We start from the raw sequence: 27,275 nt of genomic DNA, 5'->3' as shown, positions 1-27,275 counted from the left end.
CACTAATATTTCAGATCTGTTATAATTTATTACAGTAGTAGTCAACTCCAAAGTAAGGTCTGGACCACCATATATCACAGGGGCGGCCAAACTGTGGCTTGAGAGCCACACATATTGTGCGGCTCTCAAAGCCCACACTGCCCCACCGGCCAACTTGGAGAAGGTATTTCCCTCTTTAAAACACTTCCCCAAGTCAACAAAGCTGGCAGCTTGGAGAATGCATTTAAAGTTGCTTTCTTTCCAACTCTCCCTCCCCCAATCTATTTGCCTTCCTTCCTCCCTTCTCTCCCTCGCTCCCTGCAGCTCTCAAATATCTGACATTCATGTCTTGCGGCTCTGTTGGCCATCCCTGATTTATCGTATGCCCCCCACATTCAAGGGATTCTCTCCTTCTAGGTAACATGTGCTGAGTCCTGGTTCAAAGAGCAGTTCTTGTGCCTGATGCTCGAAAACCAAGTGCCCACACAATCTCACAGGCAGAAACAGAACATCACTATGCTCTGGCACCTTTAAGACCAACGAAGCATTATTCAAAGTAGAAACTTTTGTGCGCAAGCACACTTCCTCAGATACAAGCAATCAAATAAAATATCCTCAAGTCCTGCTTATAAGGAAAAGAGAGGCTGGGGGCAGCTGTTATGAAGGGGCATGCAGAACCAAGATGCATTGAGCTAAAATAGGCCTGTAAGATCAATGAATGGCAGCAAATCAGCACATAAATGCAACTGGTAACAGAGATGTGAGAATGAAACCAGGGTCATTCCTGCAGAACCCCCAAGCCAAACAAAAGTCATTCCAAGGTACATTCGATAACAGACTCTGCATGTACACACTTCTTCAAATACATTGAAACAGATTTCCTCAAATATTATGTTTCATTGCTAAATGAGGATTAGCAGTCTTCAGAAATGCTTCAGTTCCTTGTACCAAACTGAGTTTCCTGAATCTGAATTCATTCACAAGCACATTGAAAGCACACTGCAACTTTGCATCTTGACTTCTTTCTTTTAAATAGGACTTGTATGCTTTTATATGGATATAACAAAAATTTCCATTCAAACTCTGTCTGAACAGACAAGCTTTGACCGTTGAAACCTCAGATTCCGAAAACCAAGAGAAATCAATCACTGGAGACACCAAGATATGCTTCAACGTTGTATATGCTGTTAAACGCCTGCAATTCCTGTTTGATTCAGTAGTAGAAGATGATATTGGATATATATCCCATCCTATTATTCTGAATCTCAGAGGCTGTTTTCGCACTGACCTTAATCAGCAGCGACGCCCCTCTTCACCGCTCAGGATTGGCGCGGATTTTGCACTAATTGCCGCGGAGCACCCGGAAGAGCCGGAAAGTCCCGTGGCTTTTGCGGCGCAAACGGTTTCTGTTTGCGCCGCAAAAGCCGCGGGACTTTCCGGCTCTTCCGGGTGCTCCGCGGCAATTAGTGCAAAATCCGCGCCGATCCTGCGCAGTGAAGAGGGGCGTCGCTGCTGATTAAGGTCAGTGCAAAAACGCCCAGAGTCTCAGAGTGGTCACAATCTCCTTTATCTTCCTCCCCCACAATAGATGCTTGAAATAGAAAAAAAGAGACAAGATTTACATTTTCCCCACCCCCAGGCAGTATTTACAATAGATGGAATGGCGGCCAAGCAGAGGCCTGAAAACAAACCAAGCAATTGATTGGCAAATGGTCATTTTATAGCCATGAAGGTGTGAGCAAATGTTAATTTCAGGGAGACACAGATAGCCAGCTGAAATTCTGATTTGAGTTAAAATGCTTGACATTAGTCCGCATTGAAAACACACCGAAAGGAAAATTACCGGAAAGGCAACGATCAAACAAGAATGAGATCACAGCAAACAAACAAGGATGAGTCAACAGCAAGTCTGCCCCACCAAAAAACCAAAAACAACAAAATAGGGAAGGTAATTGCATTTTAGGTGTCTCAAAATAGCTGTTACTGGTGAAGAGGCATACGGTTTGTTTCAGAGTCAGACAAAGATCCCAGCAAATTGCAATCCTTACAAAGTGCCCCCCTCCCCCTCTCTCAGCAGCCACTCTCAATCTAACTCACCTGGAGTCCAATCCAGAGGAGACTTAAAGAGTTTGCTTTGCTTCCCAGACAGGCTCCAGCGTTCTGTAGAAAGGATGAAGGTGGCAAGAGGAGGGGGAGGGAAGCCAAGACTGTGGGAGGGGGCCTGTAAAAAATGCAAGGAGGCACTCCCCCCCTCCAGCCCCTTGAAGCCTACGGGCCTGGTTTTGGATGCCCTATGCTACAGCTTTCCTTGCTTTGTGCTTGGACTTCTTTTCATGTGATCATCTGGTTTTCATGGGGTTTGAATACTTGGCCTTAGATCAACAATCGCTATGCTCATTTTATTTAGAGCTCCATTCTGCATGATTTTTCAGTTCTCTGCTATGGATTTTCTTTCACATTTTTAAATCTTTTGAATTAGCATTTCCAATCTTAAAATGAATGATTCTTCAAAGTGTGTTCCAAATGCTAATTGATAGATACTGTAATGTTTCTTTAACAGAATATCTAAAATGAGTATTGGTCTTTTTTAGGGAAAAATACCAGGATAACTCCCAGGATTTCCACAAGGCCCTTTTGCAGCAGGACAGCAATAGGGAAGGCTACATAACAGTGGACAAACTGCACAAGATGCTAGAAAACTTCAAGTGCTGCCTTGACTATCAACAGTACAGCGAACTTCTATACAGGTTGTCACAGTTTTATTGGCCTTTTGCTTAGTGAAAGTATCATATATGTGACTTGAAGCAGTTAAGGTCTTTAAGGCCAAGGCCCTCGCCCCAATTCTATATGGGGCACCCTTGAGTATAACACCATATCAGCATCTCTGGTATTTAGCGGAGAAAGTGCAATCAAAGTTCCTTAGGCATATACTACAAGTCCCTCCATGTGCTCCCAACTCATTTATCAGAGTAGAAACGGGTATGGTCACTGTGAAAGCAAGACTGTGGATTGCTGCTATTCTTTACTGGTATAAACTAATGACTCAGCCCACCAGTTTGGCGGGGCTGATAGCAAGAGACGCGTTTGTGCCTCCGTGGATTAGAGAAACGGAGTCCAAGTTGGGTTATTATGGACTATCTAAACAATATTTGCTCAACATGGAGTACAATCTGGTTAAACCCTTTCTTAAACAGAGAATCTTGGGTGTCGAAAGACAGCATGATTTGAATCAGCTTAAAGGTTATTTGCCAGGAATAGAGGAGCTACATAAAATAACACCGATGCCATACTTGCATAAGCTTGATAAAGTTGAGTATAGGAGAGCATTTACCCTTCTCAGACTTGATATGTTACCGTCAGCTATTATCGAAGACAGATACACAGGACAACCATACGAGGAGAGATTGTGTATTTGTGGGGACAAGAAACCGGAAGACAGGGAACATGTATTATTCCAATGTAAATTATATCAGTGTATCAGGGCCGACTATATACTCCCGATCTGTTCCAGTGTCCCTGGGAGAAATATTAGATATCAGCTAGACAAATTATTGGCGGATAGGAATAAAAGAACCACTTTATGTGTGGCAAAATTTGCTTCGTGAGCTATAAGTCTCCGGAAGCAATTCCTAAGGGAAATATCCAACTGAATGCCTTGGCTATGGAACCTAACTAGTGTTCTGGAGGGAAATTGTATCATACCGTGTATGTTTTATTCTGATTATTGTTTTACCTGATTGTATTTTATTAAGTTATTTGTATTTAATTTGACTGGTCTATGACCGTATTAAACTTGACATGGCATATGAGTTATCCTGGACAAATCAATCACTTGATGAATACTACAAGACTAAAATAATTAATTAGTCTAGCTCCAGTTGGTTTCAATGCATAAAAGGTTGCATTGTCAATCTTTGTGTTCCAAAAAACAAAGCAAAAATGCAGAGAAAAAGACTATCGAGCTCAGTTTACAGATACAATAAAATCATATTGCATTTAAACAACTGTGGTCGATGTGTCTTTTTCTATTGATAAAGCTATTTATAGCTCTTCCAAAGTCATATATTGGCTATTAAATACTTACCAACAGCTGGCAGTCATGGCTAAGAAAAACAATACACGCAGGCACTAATGTTTAAGGAGACAGTGTACAAATAAGAGTTTAAACTGTTGTACAAACAACATACACATTTCATACAGTCAGAAATTATGCAGCGACGACCTCTTTGTACTAAGACTGCAGAAGTGCAAAGTGACACCAATAGATAAACGTGGAATGATCCAAATGTTAAGCATCTAATAGGACACAGTATCATATGGCAAATAGACCTATTCCATGAGTAAGGTGAAAGTCCAGAGGTAGTTTAAGTCAGGAGAGTCAAACTCATTTATTTTGGGGGCCGCTTCTGACATAAATCGGGCCCTTGGTGGGCTGGGCCACGAGTGTCATAAAATATAATGCCAGGTAGCAGAGATATAAACTTTATAAAGGACATACAAACACAAAGATTTTTTTTTAAAAAAACAACTTAAAATATGCTTAAAAGATTAGCACTTTTGCAATATTTTGTTTATTTAACAGTTTCTGATAACGGACACCTTTTGCTCTGAATTATTGCATCAAAATCTGGAGACAGTGTGCTGCAGCAATCTTGAGTATGCTTTTCAGGTGTTGTTCGGGTCTGTAAGCTGCAAACCTACTTTTGACATTCATTATAGAAATCTCACGGCCAATGCTTTGAGCCTAAGGAAAAAGGGAAGGTCCCCTGTGCAAGCACCAGTCGTTTCTGACTCTGAGGTGACGTTGCTTTCACAACGTTTTCACGGCAGACTTTTTACGGGGTGGTTTGCCATTGCCTTCCCCAGTCATCTACACTTCCCCCCCCCCTCCCCACAGCAAGCTGGGTATCATTTTACCGACCTCGGAAGGATGGAAGGCTGAGTCAACCTTGAGCCGGCTACCTGAAAACCCAGCTTCCACCAGGGATCAAACTCAGGTCGTGAGCAGAGCTTAGGACTGCAGTACTGCAGCTTTAACACTCTGCGCCGCGGGGCTCTTCTAAGGCCTAAGCCTAAGGCCCAGTGGAAAACATGAAATGTCTCGGCATTGTGAGCTTTTGTATATAAGTTGCTTCATGTGCTGGTCAGCCAATGGAGAAAATGGAGGCTTTGCTCTGTAGCTCCTGTGCTATTGAGCAAGCCTGGCAAAGCAAGCTGTGAAGCAGAAGGAAGAGAGAGAGAGAGAAAGAAAGAAGCAGATGACAGTTAGTTGCTCACAGCCCTGATAGGAGCCCTCCAGGGGCCTGATCCAGCCCTCGGGCTGCATGTTTGACACCCCTGGTCTAAATGGTAATCAAAGCAAAGGTCTTCATAAATTTTTCTCCATCTCCATGATGGTTGAGAGCTCCTACCATGACAATTCCAATTACAAAAATGGTGTAGATTATGGCTTTCCTAGGTAAATTCTTGTTTTGCCTAGCTTCTTCCAGTCAAGACTAGGGGTGTGCAACGTTTTTTTAAAAATGAGAAAATTCGGATTTGGAGGTATTCAGGCCTTTCAAATTCTAGGGGGTGGTGGTGGAGAATATCTCCTCATAGCAGATTCAGTAGCCAAATCTGATTCTGGAGATATTCAGCTATTCCTGAATACACTGCCCCATTATACCCTATGGGCCATTGATGTCAATAGCAAAACTGGGTATGAATTGTGGCTCAGCTGGAGACCCTGGAGAGCCGCTGCCAGTCTGAGTAGACAATACTGACTTTGATGGACCGAGGGTCTGATTCAGTAGAAGGCAGCTTCATATGTAGGAGGGACGGTGGCTCAGTGGTAGAGCATCTGCTTGGGAAGCAGAAGGTCTCAGGTTCAATCCCTGTCATCTCCAAAAAAGGGTCCAGGCAAATAGGTGTGGAAAACCTCAGCTTGAGACCCTGGAGAGCCGCTGCCAGTCTGAGGAGACAATACTGACTTTGATGGACCCAGGGTCTGATTCAGTAGAAGGCAGCTTCATATGTAGGAGGGATGGTGGCTCAGTGGTAGAGCATCTGCTTGGGAAGCAGAAAGTCCCAGGTTCAATCCCCGGCATCTCCAAAAAAGGGTCCAGGCAAATAGGTGTGGAAAACCTCAGCTTGAGACCCTGGAGAGCCGCTGCCAGTCTGAGGAGACAATACTGACTTTGATGGACCCAGGGTCTGATTCAGTAGAAGGCAGCTTCATATGTAGGAGGGATGGTGGCTCAGTGGTAGAGCATCTGCTTGGGAAGCAGAAGGTCCCAGGTTCAATCCCCGGCATCTCCAAAAAAGGGTCCAGGCAAATAGGTGTGGAAAACCTCAGCTTGAGACCCTGGAGAGCCGCTGCCAGTCTGAGAAGACAATACTGACTTTGATGGACCAAAGGTCTGATTCAGTACAAGGCAGCTTCATATGTTCCTATGTACCCCATTTCATTGTCTGACAAAGTGTGCATTCACACAAAAGCTTACGTTCTCAATAAACCTTTGTTGGTCTTAAAGGTACTGCCGGACTCCAGCTTTGTTCTATTGCTTCAGACCAATGCAGCTGCCCACCTGGATTTATTTGTAAACTGATTTTTTTGTACACTGTTTCCTTAAATATTAGTACCTGCAAGCATGAATTGCTGGTCTTAGCCATGACTGCCTGTTTTTGGCAAGAACCGAATAGTAAGTATATGCGGTCGGAAGAGCTATAAATGGCTTGTCAATGAGAGAAAACACTATGGTCGTTTTCGCACTCACCTCCAGCCGGCGCGACCCCCCTCTTCACCGCGCAGGATCTGCGCGGATTTCGCACTAAATGCCGCGGAGCAGCCTTTTGCGCCGGAAACTCCCGTCGCAAAAGCCGCTCAAACGTAAATCGGCAAAAAGCAGTTTGGCGTTTGCGCGGCTTTTGCGACGGGAGTTTCCGGCGCAAAAGGCTGCTCCGCGGCATTTAGTGCGAAATCCGCGCAGATCCTGCGCGGTGAAGAGGGGGGTCGCGCCGGCTGGAGGTGAGTGTGAAAACGACCTTTGACTACAATATCATTTTATTATATTTGTAAACTGATCTTTTTAAAAAAAAAAATTCAAAAGCTTTATTATAATCTATGAGGATACAGACCATACGTTTTGAGAAATAATAAAGCAATACCCAATAAAAACTACTGTGCATACATGTATAATATGTCCTATTCTTTATATCTTATGCAAGTTCAATATGACTATGTCTTCAATAGGAAAAAAAAAGTTCAAGTGTAACGTTTAATAATGTCTTGAAAGTTCTGTCTGACTTCATCCCGAGTCTAGTGAAAAATAAGTAGGATCCAGGAAAAGCTAAAAGGAAATACAGGTTAAAATCTTCTAGAGAAAGGATTTGCTTAGTAGAATGTCATGAGTTGAGATGTATTCTAGGTATGGAAACCATTTTTCCTCAAAAGAAGTAGTTAAACTGATCTTGGCGATCTTTTTTCTCTGAATTTTCCCCTTTGTTTTTAGCCTAATTCATGCGGAGGGTCCCATTCTTGTTGAATCTTTGTATTCCAGCAAAGGTTTTTAAATGGTTTGAACGTCTCTGAAAAGTATAAGACATAACAGGTTCCACAAAGTTATTTTAATTTTGGGGTAGGTTATGTTTTAAAGATCCGTTTTTGCAAATTTTAACTTGTAGTGCTAAGTCGGTATACCGAATCCGGTGAACAAAAATAGCTGTGAAACGGGTAAGGAATCAGTTTACTGCAACTTTGCTTGGTCATTGAACAATTAAAAAATATGTATTTGCTGGGGATCTTCCTTCAAGCATCTTGACTTAGAGAATCTCAAGATCTTTGGGCAAAATTAATGGTCAGCAACTCTCAAGTGCAAACGACACAGAAATCATTCACGAGGGTTTCTTCAAGCCGATCGAGGTTTGGCTCGGGAGAATTAAATCATCAACATATCATAGAGTCATAGAGTTGGAAGGGACCCCAGGGTCATCTAGTCCAACCCACTGCACAATGAAGGAAATTCACAAACACCTCCCCCTAAATTCATTTGTAGTGGTAGATTTGATAAATATGGTATGTGAGTATTCTTTTGCAGATTTGGAAAGAAGTTATCCTGTTTATAATAAAAGACCTGTGGTAGTGGCAGATTCTGGCTCTCCCATTGGCTGTGGAGTGCACTCCATCAGCCTTTGGCCTATCGAACCATCAATCAAGTGTACTTGGGTGGCAATGGCTGACTCCACTCTCCCTGGCCCACCTCCAGCCCAGCTATGTTCGAGCAAACAGCCAAAACACTTGTCTCACCTCACAAAGACGGCATGCAGGGAGAAGATGGCATTGTTTGCAGGGCAAGCCTACCCACAGTTTGATGCAGCCTACCTATTCACAGCACCTGCACTGCCCCCTGACACCCCCTGTGACTTCCAGAAGGGCCCAGAAGCTACCACCACCACCATTCTCCTGCCGCCTCCCAACACCACTGAAATAGACCAAGAGCCACCCCCCCGCACACACACACACACTTTCCTGTGGTCTCCAAAAGGCCTGGGAGCCACCACTGCCACTGGGTCCCTGTAACACAACCTTCCAAGCTCCAACCAAGACCATGGGAGCCACCGGCACCCCAGAACCCATCCTGCAGTCTTCCTGGGTGCTGTGGATGACTCAAAAGACCCCAGGATACTACCAGAAGTAGTGGCACCTCCTTGTCCCTTGCATAGGCCTCAAGAGGCTACGGAAAGGAACACAGCAACAGCGGCAGCTCCTAGGTAAGCAAAGGTGCATGGGGGGGAGGGGTGCCTTGCTGGATGGTGGGTAGGGGAAAATTGAGGGTGGGACAGTTTATATCCAGGGCCGGCTCACCCACTAGGCAAACTAGGCAGTTGCCTAGGGTGCTGGGAGAGTGGGTGCGCCAAATTGGGCTCCCCACCCCCTCCTGGTGCCCCTGGCAAGCACCTCGTTTGGCTGCCTCCTCCGCTGCAGGCTGCTACCACCGCCCACCGCCACTCCATTTTTCTTCCCTTCACCTCTCCCCCGTGGCTCCGTGCCCCCCGCGCCTTCCCCCCTCCTTCTCCCTCCCGACCCTTCCCCACGCCACCGGTTTTCAATACCGGAACCGGCTCTGCTGCCGCATTCCAACCCTCCTCCTCTCACCTGATCACTGGGTCGGCGGGCAAAACCGCACCATGGAGCCACACTGCGCTCAGTCTGTCATGAGCAGCGTCCTGAAAGGGCACCTCGGCTTTCACTGACTCCTTTTCCAGCCAGGAAGTGGGGAGGGGAGGGGAGGAGTCAGCAACAGCCGAGGCGCCCTTTCAGGATGCTGCTCGTGACAGACTGAGCGCGGCATGGCTCTGCGGCGCGGTTTTGCCCGCCAACCCAGTGATCAGGCAAGAGGAGGGGGGCTTAAGAGAGCTGGAACGCAGTGGTAGAGCCGGTTCTGGCATTGAAAACCAGAAGAACTTGGTACAGCAGCAGTGTGAGGAGGGAGCCCAATTAAAATTAAAGCTGCAACCTTCCAAAGTGTGTTCAACTGTCTGCCCTTACAAAGGAGAGAAGTTCTTATGGAACTCAATTCGATGGGCTACTTACCATCTAAAAGCCCTTCTAAGGGGGAAATTACCATCGAGTGACTTAATTATGATGGAACCTCTTACCAGCCCAAATCAGGCTCAAAGAATCTTGCTCACTTTAAGCAGTTCCAGGATCCCCCGTCTGCTGCAGTCCCAGAATGACTTCCTTCACACCAAGGGGATTTTTCCAGCTAGGGTCATTGCCAATTCTCTTATAAACCCCCTGCTACCCCACTGGCAAAAAGAGGGCTCTTTGACAGAGGACATCAATTTCAAGGCAGGAATGACGAAAGCTGGAGACCAGAGTGACTTGGCTCAGGGTCCTGATTCACCTTTCTACCTGAACCCAGCTTCAGAGCATCTCCTTCTTGAGAACTCCATAGAACGGAATCTAATTAACTCTTTCACAGCCCTCCCATCTACAGAACAACTTGCAATCACAACTAAACTCAAAGTGTTGAGGGACAAACTTTTGAAAACAAAAAGTGATCACACGCAACAGGTATCTAACCTGCTCATGATGCCCAACACTCTTGAGAATGGTTCAGCTTTATCAGTCCCTCTAACTCTTCTCATTTCTATGGAGGTAGACCAAAGGAAAACAGGAGTAAACCACTCACCTTCCAACAAGTGAAACCTGAAGAGAAGATTGATTTAATTTTCACCATAGAAGGCAAATTGGATCTCAAGGAGAACCTTGAGTCATCAACACAAGCTGAAGTTCATATGTCTCCAGTAATGGCTGAGAACCCCCTTCTGAGCAGCAATAGTGAGATCATGTGGCCAAATACAAGTCAACTAATTAAGAACATCTCAAGCGGCTTGGGTAATGGATCTGTGTTTCATGATATCAATGGTACCCTTGAACAACTAAGTAGAGAAGACTGACTCACCACCCCTTTCATACTCTTGCCATCCAAACCCTTCACCATTCTGGATATTAAGATTGTCTCCTGGAATGTTGCCGGCTGGCAGAATAAGGCCAAGGATGCTGAGTTTATAAGATATCTTAAGGGGTTTGATGTTATACTACTACAAGAAACCTGGACTTCACACCAGATCCAACTAAAAGGGTACAAGTCCTATTCCCTCCCAGCCTTCAGGAGTAATACAAGGGGTCGTTTTCAAGCAGGATTGTCTATACTTGTCTCCTCACATTTTGCCTTGGAACACATCACTCTACAGGCAAACATCTCTATGGTGCAGGTCGTCAAGCCTCTCCTCAAAAAATTCTCCTTAATTATTGTGAATGTATATGTACCACCCTCTCTAGATAAGCTAACTCTTTTGCAATATTGGGAACACTTGGCCACACTCATGGAGGAATTAGAGAGGAAATTTCCAACTATAGAAATAATTCTAGTGGGCGACTTTAATGCTAGGGTAGGGAAGGAATGTAGCATATTTTTTAAAGCTCTTGATTTTAACCAAGACAACGCCTTTCCACCCATTTTCTCCTATCCAAGATACTCCAAGGATAGCCTTCTAAATTCAGCAGGCATCTGTCTTACCAAATTCTGTATGCAGTACAACAGAATTTGGTTAAACGGTTTGATTGGCTATCCAAATTCAAGAGAATTCACCTTTGTCTCCCCAAGGGGCTGTAGCGTAATTGATTACATTTTAATTTCTCCTTTATTGAAACCTTATGTCAAAGATTTTACATTGGGGGATTTTATTATTAGTGACCATTTTCCCCTCATTTTGACTCTTCAAATTGGTCCTCACATTTATCCCTCCTTTAACTTGTCCTTGCAACCTTACAAGACTGACTTATTGCCCAGAATTCCATGGAACGATCGCACAGTTTGGAAAACCGAACAGCTCTTCAGATCTGGTCCTGCTGTAGAATGCAGATCCTCTTTAGCATGTGCATCTGACCCTAATGTATCTCTGTCAACTTACAATTCTTTAACATCTTATATCTCTGAATCACTGAGTGTCAGTTCAGGGTGTCCAAGCAGAGGTGCAACTATTCTAGTAAACTCTACACATCGATGGTTTGACAGAGAATGTAAAGAAACAAAAACTCGAAGGGGGGTGGGGCGTTGCTTCAACATGGCGGGCGCATTTTAAGAGAGTTCCAACCTCTTTCCCTCCTTACCACTGAAGAGATTGCTATGGATAGATTCATTCTATGCAAAAAATGAGGAGAAGCTCACGGAAGACTCCTAGATCAGCAAAAAAGTCAGCAAAGTCAGTAGAAAGTTTTTTTTCTCCTTCTAATAATAGAAAATCTTCGGTTGAAAGGGGTTCTCCACCGATAGCCAAAATGGCGCCCATCATTAATTCTCTTCGATCTGACACCAACATGGAGAATGATGATGCCCCTATCACAAAAAAAGATCTAACCGCTTTTAAGGAAGATCTTTGTATGTTCTTTGCAAATTCTATGACTAACTTATTTCAAACGGTAAACATCAAACTTGACTCTCTCACAGCAGATCTGAAAGAAACCTCTAAGGTCGCAGAAAATGCCACAGAGATGCTGTACGCAGCACAGGATGAGATTAAGGCCCTACAAAGCTTAGAAATCAGGGCAACTGAGAAACTTATGTCCTTAGAAAATTGTTGGCGGGAGCGGAACCTGAAGATAAGGGGGGGGGTAGAGGAGGGTGCGGAAGATAAAAAAAACAATGACAAAACTTATGGTGGACTGGCTTGAAAAGTCAATGAAAATTGATGGGATCTCCTTAACTAGCATCAATAAAGCCTACAGGCTAGGGTCAAAGGCACTTATAATTAAAAATAGACCCAGAGATGTCCTCATTCAATTTAATTCCATGGAGTTAAGTGACATGGTACTACAAGAAGTGCGAAAACGACATCTTAAATTCAATGGAAGAAAAGTGCTTATCCTCACAGATCTGTCACCAGAAACATTAAAGAAACGTCGACTGTTAAAGGTCGTATCAACAAAACTTTTCGAAAAGAAAATCTGATTTCGTTGGAGCCCGGTATCGGATATACTAGTATTCAAAAATGGTGCTCTTTTCCAAGCATCTGATGGCATCACAGGCAAAGCTTTACTGGTGGCACTTAACGTTTCCATTACACAAGAAGAAGAAGAACTACTGCTATCTGTTTCCCAAACTGATAACCAGACTTCATATCTTTGTTTTTTCATTGTTCCTCAGTTCCATGAGTTAGGTTATCTGAAGGAAAACTAATTTATATGTCAAATTGCAATTGTTTCATTCCAGATATTTGCTTCTAGCAAAACATCGATCTGAAAAGGAACAATTTTCTTTCCAGAGACTACTGAGGATTCTCTGTCAGAGAGATTCCCTAAGGACTACGTTGGAACTCTTATCTTCAAAGAGGCTAATAATGGAATGTAAACTGTTGCATAACATTAATAATAATATATATAGTTAATAAGAAATTCTTTAGTAATATAATTGTGTTTGACATTTGACAAAATGAAATGCATACTATGAAATTTAGCTTACTATGAAATTTAAATTTGTACATACAATAATTATTTACTACAAAACTTACTGATTATCCTTATTGTAGATGAATTTATATACAAGTCTAGATGAATTAATTATGCATTTTTATAGTTAATAAATTTTTATAGTTCATAACTTTAATATTACACCTATTTAAGTCTAAATTGGAGATTGTTCAATCGAAGTTTGTGCGTTGTATCCTACAGGTGCCAAAGTATGCCTCATCTATTGCAATTAGGTTGGAAGCGGGGCTTTCTAGATGAATTAATTATGCATTTTTATAGTTAATAAATTTTTATAGTTCATAACTTTAATATTACACCTATTTAAGTCTAAATTGGAGATTGTTCAATCGAAGTTTGTGCGTTGTATCCTACAGGTGCCAAAGTATGCCTCATCTATTGCAATTAGGTTGGAAGCGGGGCTTTCTAGCCTCTCCACATTAATGTGGAATAGAGGTTTGAGTCTCCTTCTAAGGGTCCTGGCGAATCCGGATGATATTGCATATCAAATTTTCTATGACTCATTTGTTAGTAATTGGTTAATGAAATTAAAATCCAAACTAGCGGAAAGTGATTTGAATATTGATTCTTTAGCCCTCATGTTTAAGAATGGGGCAAAATCAATTATCAGAGACCGATTACTGGAATTGGAATTAAAACAATCTCTGGCCAAAGTTGGGGGGACGTATATCCCAACCTTTTTCTAAAGTGAACTTAAAAGTGCCAGATATCTAGAAATGATACAGCCAATTAAGTTCAGGCGGATGCTGTCTTTGGCACGCTTGAACATTTTGGATACGGCAGTACTGAGGGGCCGTTTCCAAAAGATCCCGCTAGAAGACAGGACCTGCCCGTGCGGCCTTGAGGAGATCGATACGGCTTCCCATCTCATTTTGAACTGTCTCTTCCATACAGAGGCAAGGTATAGATTTCTGCGGAACCATCTAATGCAAGCTGAATCTTTAAATCAGTCTCAAGCTATTTACTTCCTCCTAGGGGACGGGAGTGATCAACTTTCCCTGGATCTCGCTAAGTTTCTATATGTTACTGACCTTGACAGGAAGAAACTTAATGTCGCTTGTATTTGAATGAAGCTGCGATCTGAGTGTACAATGCTGTCTCTAGTTATAAGTTGCTTATATCAGAAAATTTTAACTTTAACATTATTTTGATGGCTGTACACAGTTATTAGATAGTTACGTCGCGTTTTAGCTCGGTGTTGTGCTGTATTGTTGTTGTTGTGTTGTTGTTGTTGATTGGCCTAGAGCCGCAATAAACTGACTGACTGACAGTGAATAGAATATAGTAAAATAATGTCCTTAAGTAGATCAGTTGCTTTTCTATCAATAATCCATTATGGTTATGTTAGCAGGGTTTCCCTAGGGAAGTCTATTGAGCTCACATCCCCAAAGAGTATAAGACTAGAAAGTGAAGTGAAGGTGGTTAGCTAATCATCTTCATATAGTTAGTAAAAAAAAAAAAAAAGTACATGGTAATATAACTGATTTTCAGTTGAAGATCATTGAGTGCATTTTTTTAAAGTTTGTATATTTTATTACTTCAGTTAAATTTCCAACCATTTACATCATTAAAGCAAAAAATATAATAAAAGAAAATACAGCAACAGTTATCTTAAAATTCATACTAGAAGAGGTAGATTATGGCTGAACCAAAACTTTAAACAATCCTTCTACTTAAAGTATAGAAATTTTGACACTCTGTATCCACAGTGGTATATAAAAAAAGAAAATTCTTCTACACCCATCAGTTAGTTTTTATTTAACCAAATATAAAATTTTCCCCATCTTTTATCAACATCTTTTTTTGACACCCCTTTCATTAAATTGGATAAGATGTCCATTTCTGCAGCTTGCAAAATCTTATCCACCACCTCAACCTGTTCTGGGCATCTCTCTTGTCTCCAATATCTGGCAAATATGATTCTTGCCGCCGTGAGGATATATACTGTTAAGTATTCATCTTCTTTTGGGATTTCGTTTCTTACTAGTGACAATAACATCAACTCAGGTTTAAGTTGTAGTTCTATATTTAATATCTCCTTTAACATGCCGTGAATTTTTATCCAAAAATTTTTTCATCCAAAATTGAGTGCATTTTGAACCTGTTTTATAGTTCTCTCTTTATCGCTTTACAGTTCTTATATTTACATATGTAGAGGTGAATGTTAAATATAACGATTGCTAAGGGAAATGAAATACAGCTTAATATGAAATTCTTAACTATAGGTAAAATAATTCTATACAACACAATTCATTGCTCAACTATGTAATGGGTGAACTTTATACAAATGTAGATTAATTAATTGTAGTAATTGGTTATTATGTCCATGAATTACAAGTTAAAGATAAATAATTGTAACTGATATATAAGTTTAAAAATGGTTGAATAACACTGATTATGTTAAAATTTATGTATATATATATTTTAAAGGGTTCAGCCCAGGAAGATTTCCTCAATTGTAAGTACACGTATATACAAAACTAAAGTTTTATAATCTATATAGTGAAAGTTATAGTTTTGACAACCAAATAAGTCTTTTTTGTTGGGCTGTTTATCTATTAGATCAACATAAGAATTAAATTGGAAAAATAAAAAAGAAGGTAATAAATAGAGTTTCAGTATAACCTGAGAAGTTAAAATATAACTTAGCGTTAGAGGCTAACATACCTATAGTAGCTATCCATAGGAAAATACTAATTAAATTGGAAGGAGGAGTTGCATATGCAACTAAGCTTGACAAATTAAAACTGCCCTCATATCAATTATTAGTTTTATTAGTATTAGCTTTGAGATTTGTTTTGGTTCCTTAATGAGAACATTTTAATTAATCTCTCTTTGGCCTCTCTCTTTGTAGAGGCGTGGAACAGTGTTCCACTAGTTGAGGATTTTTTAATAGATTGTTCTTATAGTATATTAGTTTGTTAGGTTTCATTTGTAAGTTGTCCTGCTAAGTTTCACATAGTCAGTTTAGAATAATTATTGCAACCACAATGTCTAAACAAATTAAAATTGCTACTTGGAACTGCAGAAGTTTGGGCAATCCTATTAAGGTCAGACAAATTTCGAATCGGATGTACAAAGACAAAATAAATATTCTTTGCCTGCAAGAAACTCATCTCAAAAGAACGTAATCTCCTCTTTTGAAAACTAAATGGTTCGCTCAGAGCTTTCAAGCCCCAGGTTCAAGACAAGAGGAGTAGCCATTTTGTTATCAAAAAGTACTCCTCTACAATGTCAGAAAACACTGATTGATCCACAAGGAAGATTTTTGTTTATTCAAGGTGATCTTGATGGTTCCCCAATAACTTTAGCTACAATATATGCCCCAAATAAAAATCAATTGGATTTCATAGAAAATGTGTTTTTGAAACTTGATGAATTTAAACAAGGAAAAGTTGTGATAGGGGGTGACCTCAACTTAATTGCAGGCCCTAAAGTAGATAAAACATACAAAAACACTTATTTAGTGAACCCAACAAATCATGTTTCAACCTTACAATCTTTATTTTCCAAATTTGGCTTACAGGACATTTGGAGACTGTTAAACCCAGGGGTTAGACAATATTATTTTTTCTTGCCTGTTCACGACATATATTGACGTATTGATTATTTGCTAGTATCTAACAACGTTATGCAGCAAATAACTGAGGCTGATATAGGATCCCAATTCATCTCAGACCATTCTACTGTGACAGCCACATTGGAACTAAGCAATCCAGAAGACAGAAACCAAACATGGTCTTTAAATACTTTATTGTTAAATGATCAGAGTTTTTGTGATATGATTGCAAAACAGATAAAGGAATACTTTCTGTTCAACTCCTCTTGTGGAGTAAGCCAGGAAGTCATTTGGGACATGTTTAAAGCGGTCACTAGAGGCAACCTTCTTTCCTTGTCAGCACACTATAAGAAAGAAAAACAAAAGACAATAATGGAACTACAAAACAACATTAAACAATTAGAATTAAGGCACGTGAGATTTGGGGGTAAGAAAACATTATGAAAACTAAATTTTGAATGTAAGAAATTAACTATTCTTGAAACTACTCAAATTCAAAAACAACTTCTTCATCTAAAACAGAGATATGTAACCAAATCTCCCAAATATTTAAAACTGTTAAGCACAGGGTTCTTCAAAAGAAGACTTTTTCTTTGATACATGCCATTAGATCACCACAGGGCACACTGCATTCAAAAACACAAGAAATTATTACACAATTACTAGAGTACTTTAAAAATGTATACTCTTCCAGCAGCCCTCAACAACAGTCTATTGAGGATTTTCTCAAGAAAATTGATTTTAAATCCAAAATCACAGAAGAGCATTTAAATCTCTTAGAAAAGCCTGTTAGTAATACTGAACTGCAAGGAATCATCAAAAATATGAAAAATGGCAAAGCTCCAGGAAGCGATGGACTGATGACAGAATTTTATAAAAAATTTCTACCTAACATATTAAATCCTCTTGTTGACACATGCAATTCAGTTTTAATAAAAGACTCAATCCCGGAATCTTGGAAAAAAGCTAGAGTAATAATACTACCCAAACCTGACAAAGATAAATTAAATTTAGCATCTTACAGGCCAATTTCTATTTTAAATCATGATTTTAATTTTTTTTCATCAGTTCTAGCTGCATGGCTTAACAAGATCATACCAAACTATATTCACAAGGACCAAGCTGGATTCATTCCAGAGAGGTCAATCACAGACAACATAAGAAAATCACTCAACATCATTCATTATTGCAAGAATAATAAAGAAGAGTCAATTATGCTCTCATTAGATGCCGAAAAGGCCTTTGACAAGGTGGAAATTCCTTTTCTTAAATCAGTTCTTAACCACATGGGGTTTGGTCCAAATTTTATGCATTCCATAGAAGTCATTTACAAAGAGCCTAAAGCTCATCTAACAATAAAAAACTGTAACTCACAAACATGGACTCTGACAAGAGGCACCAGACAAGGGTGCCCTTTATCACCAATTTTGTTCGCTTTATCTTTAGAACCATTAGCTCAGGCCGTTCGATCTGATCCCCTAATTACTGGAGTATCAATAGGTTCCCCATCCTTTTCTTATAAATTAAGTTTATTTGCTAATGATGCTATTTTTTACTGTACTAACCCAGTAACATTATCTAAACTAATGGATTTAATTAAAGAATTTGGAAAGGTAGCCGGCTTTGCAATAAATTTCAACAAGTCGAAAATTTACCCTATTTTTCTTTCGGTAGAATTGGAACAGAAAATAAAAAACAACTTTCCCTTTAAATGGGTTACGTCATCACTCAGGCATCTAGGCATCATGATCCCTTTGAATTTACAGAAATTATTCAAGCAAATTTTGACCCCTTGCTCTATTCATTAAACTCCAACTTTAAAGAATGGGGGAAGTTATCACTGAGAAAATTGAACAAATTAAAGTATTTATTTTACCGAAATTCATATTTTTATTTCAAAACCTCCCAGTGCTAATAAAATCAGATATTTTCAAAAAATGGAAAACCTTGGTATTAGACTATATTTGGTCAGGGAAGAAACACAGAATAGCATACTAGGTGTTAACTAAACCTCTAGCACAAGGTGGCTTGGCTTTGCCAAACTTTGAAAGTTGTTATTTGGCTGCACAATTAAAATATATTATTCTGTATTCTTCACCAAATAGGGAAAAACCCTGGATTCAAATAGAACAATCGTATATTACACTGGACCTACTCCATGAAACGATTTGGAACGTTCCTAAACATCGTAATCCCAATATTCAATTTAATCCCTTTTTAGCACTCACCTTAAATTTGTGGGATAGATATAAAACAGTTCTGGCTCCTACTCCTTCTCCAGCAACAGTCTTCTTAGGTTAGGATTGGTTCCCAGCTGCTAAATCTAAAGCAAATTTTCAAAACTGGAGACAACAAGGAGTTTTTAGATTTAAGCATTTAAATCTTAATAACTTAATGGGAACGAATAGAAAGAAAATACCAATTTACAGCCACTTGGATGCAAGTTCATCACCTAATGCACAGCCCAAATATTCTATCCCAAATTAGCAGGCCGTTAAATGCCTTTGAAGACGCATTGATAGATTCAGAACCTAAACTAAAAGGTAAAACAGCAGTAATATACAAAGCCCTTCGCCAAAACAAGTTATTCAAAGAAACGTCCCAACAAAAAGCTTGGAACAAAGACTGTGGTAAGCAAATTACTTTAGAAAATTGGTCTAGCATTTGGTCATCAAAACTATACCATACTCCTTTACTGAACTTAAGGTTACAAAACTTTAAACTAGCCACAAGGTGGTATTTGACTCCCTTACAACTATTTCATGCCAAGAAAGTGACCAGTGCAAAATGTTGGAGAGAATGTGATAATATTGGTTCTTTTATTCCTTGCTGGTGGGAGTGTCCATTAATTTTGAATTTTTGGAAACTAATTTTACCAACAATAGAGCAAGTTATTAATCACAAGATACCTTTTTCTCCTGAATCTATTTTGTTAAACCTATGGAAAAATGAAGTGCCAAAACATAAATCAGAATTAACAACAATGCTTTTATTGGCTGCAAAAATGTTGATTGCCCAACACTGGAAATCAACACTTCTGCCATCAAAAAGGCAATGGTTTTTAAAAATTTGGGATATAATTACTATGGATAAGATTGCATACAACTTGCAACAATCAAATGCCAATGATGATAGTGATAACTTTTTAGAAAAATGGTTTCCTTTCTTTGACTTTGTTCAGAACCACCAAAGTACTTTATGTAAATTACCAGAGAAATATGTAAATTTTGTATATTATTAAGAACATAGTTTTGTAAACATAGCAGGATTGTTAAAGTTGAAGTTAATGTTTTATGTTTATGATGTATGATCAATATACATTTAGCAATAAAAACTGTTTAAAAAGAAAAAATAAACAAAAACTCTTCTGCGTAAAGTTTACAACCAGTACCGCAATTAAAAGGCCCTGACCTTGCTATCACAATACTTTGTGCTTAAGACTCAGTTGTACCACCTTATCACAAAAAAGAGGTGCAATTATATTAAAACTCAATGGGAAGAGCTATACCATGCTACTACTTTAAAAAATTCTAATAAGTTCTGGGCCATAGTCTCGGGTGCATTCCGGGCCCATGACCCAGCTATGTCTGCCATTTCCTCTTATGTTTGGTTTCAGCACTTCTCAGTTCTGTTCCATCAAGATCTAACGTGCTGAACCATCTGATTTTCCTCTAGCCAATTTACCTGACTGGTCTCCTGTCCCTCCAGAGGAAATAAAAGAATTAATTACACAACTGAAATTAGGAAAGGCTCCTGGCCCGGATGCCATTTCCTCCAAAATCTTAATATTAGACCCAGACTGGTGGGCTTCTCCCCTTGCATCTGTTTACAATTGTAGATCGAACTGGCATAATTCCCTTGGCATGGTTGAATGCAATAGTGGTCCCGCTATACAAAAAAGGTGATCACACTAACCCTGCCAATTACAGGCCAATTAGCCTACTCTCCATCATTGGCAAGCTTTACTCCAAACATCTATTTGTCAAGCTCAATCTTTGTCAAGCAAGAAAAAAATTCTAAGCCCTGAACAGTCGGGCTTCTGCAAAGGGAAGATCACTGCAGTACTCTATCCCATCTAGTCAACAAGTACACTGTGCATAATAACCAGAAATTATTTGTTGCTTTTTTTAGATTTAAAAGGCGCATTTGATTCAGTTGACAGGGACCTCCTCTGTATTAAGCTAGATAAACTCTCTCTCGGCTTGACTTCGCGAACGAAGATTTAAGAAGGATGCAGTAGTCCACGTCTGCTGCAGGCTCGCTGGTGGCTGACAAGACCAATACGGGACAGGCAGGTCCGGCCACAGTGGGTGCAGGGAAAAGTCTGATTTGGGGTTGGTGCTGTAGCAGTGCGATTCTTCCTCAATCTCCTTTTGTCCTCAAGACCAGCTATGCGTGCGTTCTCAAAGGAAGAGACAGCCTGGTGGATGGTGTGCCTCCATGCTTTGCGATCTGAGGCTAGGTCAGACCACTGGTGATGGTTGATGCGACAGGTGCCAAGGGATTTCTTCAAGGAGTCCTTGTACCTCTTCTTTGGTGCCCCTCTATTTCGATGGCCGGTGGAAAGTTCGCCATACAGAGCAATCTTGGGAAGGCGGTGGTTTTCCATCCTAGAAATATGCCCTGCCCAGCGCAGCTGCGTCTTCAACAGCAGTGCCTCGATGCTTGTAACCTCCGCCCGCTTGAGGACTTCAGTGTTGGTCACAAAGTCACTCCAGTGGATGTTGAGGATGGTGTGAAGGCAGCGCTGATGAAAGCGCTCAAGGAGTTGCAGGTGATGACGGTATAAAGCCCATGACTCGGAGCCGTAGATGAGGGTTGTCATCACAACTGCTTTGTAAACATTGATCTTTGTGCCTTTTTTCAGATGCTTGTTGCTCCACACTCTTTTGTGCAGTCGGCCAAATGCACGGTTTGCCTTTGCCAGCCTGTTGTCAATCTCCTTGTCGATCTTGGCATCTGAGGAGATGATGCACCCCAGGTAGCTGAACTGCTGGACTGTCTTCAGAACTGATTCACCCACAGTGATGCAGGGAGGGTGATAATCTTCCTGGGGTGCAGGCTGGTGGAGAACTTCTGTCTTCTTCAGACTAACTTCTAGGCCAAATAGCTTGGCAGCCTCTGCAAAGCAGGATGTCATATGCTGCAGAGCTGATACCGAGTGGGAGACGACTGCAGCATCATCAGCAAATAGTAGCTCTCGGATAAGTTTTTCCATTGTATTGGAGTGAGCCTTTAGTTGCCTTTAGGCTGCCATTGGTGCGATAGCGGATGTAGACACGATTGTCATCATCTAGATCTACTGCGGCTCTTTGAAGCATCATGCTAAAGAAGATCGTAAAGAGAGTTGGCGCGAGAATGCAGCCTTGCTTTATACCTGTGCCTATTGGGAAGGGCTCCAAGAGGTCGTTGCAGTGTCTGACTTGGCCTCGCTGGTCTTCAAGTAGCTGGATGATCATGCTGAGGAACCTTGGGGGACATCCTAAACGTTCCAAGATTTGCCACAGGCCTTTCCTGCTAACGGTATCAAAAGCTTTGGTAAGGTCGACAAAAGTCACATATAGACCCTTGTTCTGTTCCCTGCATTTCTCTTGGAGCTGCCTGAGAACAAATACCATGTCGGTGGTGCTCCTGTTAGCTCTGAAGCCGCACTGGCTCTCTGAACATAAGAACATAAGAGAAGCCATGTTGGATCAGGCCAATGGCCCATCAAGTCCAACACTCTGTGTCACACAGTGGCAAAAAATTTTATATACACACATACACTGTGGCTAATAGCCACTGATGGACCTGTGCTCCATATTTTTATCTAAACCCCTCTTGAAGGTGGCTATACTTGCGGCTGCCACCACCTCCTGTGGCAGTGAATTCCACATGTTAATCACCCTTTGGGTGAAGAAGTACTTCCTTTTATCCGTTTTAACCTTTCTGCTCAGCAATTTCATCGAATGCCCACGAGTTCTTGTATTGTGAGAAAGGGAGAAAAGTACTTCTTTCTCTACTTTCTCCATCCCATGCATTATCTTGTAAACCTCTATCATGTCACCCCGCAGTCGACGTTTCTCCAAGCTAAAGAGTCCCAAGCGTTTCAACCTTTCTTCATAGGGAAAGTGCTCCAGCCCTTTAATCATTCTAGTTGCCCTTCTCTGCACTTTCTCCAATGCTATAATATCCTTTTTGAGGTGCGGCGACCAGAACTGCACACAGTACTCCAAATGAGACCGCACCATCGATTTATACAGTGGCATTATGATACTGGCTGATTTGTTTTCAATTCCCTTCCTAATAATTCCCAGCATGGCGTTGGCCTTTTTTTATTGCAGACGCACACTGTCTTGACATTTTCAGTGAGTTATCTACCACGACCCCAAGATCTCTCTCTTGGTCAGTCTCTGCCAGTTCACACCCCATCAACTTGTATTTGTAGCTGGGATTCTTGGCCCCAATGTGCATTACTTTGCACTCGGCCACATTGAACTGCATCTGCCACGTTGACGCCCACTCACCCAGCCTCAACAGATCCCTTTGGAGTTCCTCACAATCCTCTCTGGTTCTCACCACCCTGAACAATTTAGTGTCATCCGCAAACTTGGCCACTTCACTGCTCACTCCCAACTCTAAATCATTTATGAACAAGTTAAAGAGCATGGGACCCAGTACCGAGCCCTGCGGCACCCCACTGCTTACCGTCCTCCACTGCAAAGACTGCCCATTTATACTGACTCTGCTTCCTATTACTAAGCCAGTTTTTGATCCACAAGAGGACCTGTCCTTTTACTCTGGGAGGAGTTCTTCTGCAATGGTGGGCACCAGTCTGTTCAGGAGTATTCTGGCAAGGATTTTGCCTGTGATGGAGAGCAGGGTTATCCCCCCGTAGTTGGAGCAGTCTGACTTTTCCCCTTTGTTCTTGTGTAGAGTGATGATGATTGCATCGCGAAAGTCCTGTGGTAGTTTGCCTTGTTCCCAGCAGTACTTTGTGAAGTGTGCTATGTAGTACTGTGCCCCCATGCTTCCAGATCTCTGGTGGGATTCCATCAACTCCCGCTGCCTTGCCACTTTTCAGTTGCTTGATGGCTTTAACAGTCTCTTCTAGGGTGGGGATCTCATCCAACTCTGTTTTCACTGGTTGAAGTGAGGTGAAGTGGATTGCTGAATCTTGAACTACGTGGTTGGCACTGAAGAGAACCTGAAAATACTCCGACCACCACACTTTCCCTGGTGGGGCAGGATACCCAAGAGGGAGCCCCCCCCCCCCCCGCTAGATAAACTAAACATGGATAAAAGACTCCTTATGCTTATGAAGAGATTACACACTTCTACCACCTGCCGGATCAAATGCTCATTAGCAGGCAACCTAACATCGAAGATTGCTGCCAATAAGGGTGTCAAACAGGGTTGCATTTGGGCTCCCTTTTTATTCAATCTCTTCCTTAATGACCTGGCTATTCAGTTGTCTGGTCCTGACTGCCGTAGTCCAAAACTCGGTGCATTACATGTACCGTTGTTACTTTATGCTGACGATACGGTGCTGTTGTCCTGCTCTAGAGTGGGCTTAAGACGTCTGTTGTCCCATTGTGTTCTGTATTTTACTAGTAATAAGCTCCAGCTCAATTATGAGAAGTCCAAAATCTTAGTTTTCTCAAAAAAGTGGAGACTTTACAAATGGGTTACTGATGGTAAAGAGACAGAGCAAGTCAAGTATTTTAAATACTTAGGTGTTTATTTTCAATATAATGTGACTTGGTCTAAGCATCGCAAGTATGCAGTGAAGATAGCTAACATCAGTGCATCTGCCATAGCTTGCTTTTTTTTATGGCAGAGGTAACCAATTTGTGTCAGCTGCCATAAAAATATTCAAAGCCAAAGTGATTTCACAACTTCTATATAGCAACCCAATCTGGATTGGATCTTATGAAGGTGCTATCGGACGTGTCCAATCTAAATTCTTGCGTAAAATTCTGGGCATGCCCAAATGTGTCCCATATGCAGTTATCTGTTTAGAAACTGGCATGTCTTTAATGGTTACTAGTGCATGGCTCATGACCTTCAAATTCTGGCTATGCTTGCACTACAACTCTGAACCGGGGAGCTATATCTCTCAAATGCTCTCTGAATTTAATTTGTCAAATTGGTCAGCACAAATTGAGAGAAAAATAAAAGCAATGGGTTTATCCCTAGAACTATTGTCCATGCTGTCCTTCACCACTGCAGTCCAACAAATTAAAAACAGGTTGCCAGATATTGAGCGTCAAGACCTATACAGTCTGGCTAAGAAAACTTGTTCCCCACTGAGTTTTGAGATCTCTCTTAGTACTGGGAAAATGGCCTCATATCTATCCATCTTGCAGGTGCCACAGCAGTGTAGAGCTTTTTCCCTTGCAAGATGCAACGCCATGCCCTCTGCCATTCTTTATGGTAGATTTAACAAGACAGCCTACTCAGTCAAATACTGTCTCTGTAAGCAAAAATGTGTGGAGTCAGTTACTCGTATTCTTCTTTATTTTAATTTGTATATAGATCTTCATCACAAGTATTTACATCCTCTTTTCGTTAGCATGGTTGATTGTTCTGATGCACTTAAGGTCTATAATCTTTTGAACGATACTTCATCTAGTGTCACTGAGAAAGTGGCTAAGTTTCTTTATTCTGTTTTAAAGGCACGCCAGAGGATCTCATAGAAATAGTCTATGTTTATGCTTTTCCTGATGTATGTGTATGCAATCATTCCATTTTATCTTTTTTTAAACCAATTTGCTCTGATATTGATATATATATAATGACAATAAAGGCTAACGTGACTTGACTTGAAAACCAGATGGTGCGGGGAAGGGTTGGGAGGGAGGGAGGAGGAGGAGGCGGTACGGTGGAGAGGGGGGAAGTGCAGGGGGAACTTTGGGGGGGGCACCAGGCAGCGAGTCTGCGTAGGGCACCATGGGGTGTCAGGAGAGGAGACCAAGGTTGGAGGAAGAATGCACACCAACAAGTGGGTTGGAAGATGGCAAGGGTATGGGGGGTGGGGTGGGTTGTGACTGATTGCAAGGTGGGAGCCGAGTGGGAAGACAGCAAGGGGTTGGGGCTAATGCCAGTGGTTGGAGGGAAGAGAGCAAGGAAGGGGGGAATGAATGCCAAGAGTTGAGGGGGAACCAGAAATGGGAGGGGGGGGTAATGCCAAGGATTTGGGTGATAGGGAGACACCAAAGTGGGGGGGGGGCAAATGACAATGCTGGGAGGGGTGGGAAGACAGTGAGTTTGGGATGGTTACTGCCAAGTTATGGGAGGCTTAGAGGTGGTGGGGAAGATAGCAAGAAATGGAGGGGGCTAATGCCAAGGGTTGGGGGTGGGAAAACAGCAAGGATGTGGAGGAAAGCATGCCAAGGGTTGGGGGGAACACCAATGGGGGTCAAGACAGCAATGTGGTGGTGGGGGGAACTAAATGCCAAGACTGGGAGGCAGTTGGGAAGACAGGGCACTCATGCCCTACCCTCTTTCTAGCGCCCGTTGTATTTTTGGTCACAACGGGCCTTCCTCTTAGTTAATGTATTAATTGAATAAGTGTGGAGCAAAGATACATTCTTGTTGTACACCTGCTCTGCTTCTTATTGATTTCAGAGATAAATTCATATTGGAGGTTTTTAACTGTAGAACATTCCCAGTATATAAATTCTTAATCAGGGCCTTTAACCACTTAGGAATAGAGGTGGAATTCAACTTTTCCCATAAGCAAATATTGGATACTGAATCAAAAGTTATTGAAGAAGTTAGTTTAAATATCTTGGTGTTATGTTTAATTATAAGTTATCCTAGAACTTCCATATAAATTCTATTATAGGAATGATTAAAACAACACTAGCAATTCTCAAGAAATTATTCTATACTAAAGATGGCCAATTTATTCCACTTTTATTAAAGTTATACAAAGCCATAATTCTTCTCAAATTGCTCTATGCTGCCCCAATTTGGGTCAATGGTCTATTGGATTATCTTTTTTAATTAAATAATATTATTAATTTTCAACCAAAAAACAGAAGAAAAGCAATCATCGCTCAAGACAAACACAAAAATCCTTCTAATTTACAAACACAGAAACAAGATTACAAAAAAAGAACACATAAAATACAAAGACAGACAATGCTGAATCAAATTATTGACAGATGACATAATAGCTGAAACATTTTCCAGTTTATTTTACAAGATATCACTACCAGAGAAAGTCACTGATGGCACAATGTTAAAAATATTTCTTTGTATACTTTATGCTTAATTCCTCTTCCATAATTTGAAGAGGGGCTTTGATATACCTTTTTGATTCATATATGAAATAAAATCCTGTCGCGCTTCATAAAAATCTGACATTTTAAGTTTAACTACTCTATATTGAAATGTCAATTTTTCTGCCATAGCTATTTGCCATAATTTGGAATACCAATAATGTCATGTAACAAATTCTGCAGGTTTTGAACACTTTTCTATTACCCTACAGGCTGCCATCAACATAAAACACTATTAATCCCTTGGATGTCACTTTTCCATTTTGTTCCTCCTGGATTGTTAACAGAGCCAGTGCTGATATGGCATAAATTATTTGAAGCAGAATATTTTCCATTTCTGTAAATATTTCCCAAAAACTGCGATACTACAGGGCATGACAACCACATGAGGATGTAATTGCCTTGTTGATTGCAATTTCTTCAACATTTTTTTTTGTTA

The 27,275-nt window shown here is 41.0% G+C and overlaps 1 protein-coding gene across 1 annotated transcript in view; it reads left to right on the top strand.

Moving 5' to 3' along the window:
* Positions 1-27,275, top strand: part of EFCAB6 (EF-hand calcium binding domain 6) — a 268,908-nt gene that overhangs the window by 167,681 nt on the left and 73,952 nt on the right. Inside the window, exon 30 of the mRNA XM_060258537.1 lies at positions 2,571-2,726. Coding sequence (XP_060114520.1) covers positions 2,571-2,726 — 156 coding nt within the window. The remainder of the gene's footprint in view (positions 1-2,570; positions 2,727-27,275) is intronic.

Source organism: Heteronotia binoei, chromosome 17, assembly GCF_032191835.1.
Source record: "Heteronotia binoei isolate CCM8104 ecotype False Entrance Well chromosome 17, APGP_CSIRO_Hbin_v1, whole genome shotgun sequence".
In the NCBI taxonomy this organism is placed as follows: domain Eukaryota; kingdom Metazoa; phylum Chordata; class Lepidosauria; order Squamata; family Gekkonidae; genus Heteronotia; species Heteronotia binoei.
This window is presented reverse-complemented; position numbering and strand designations above follow the sequence as displayed.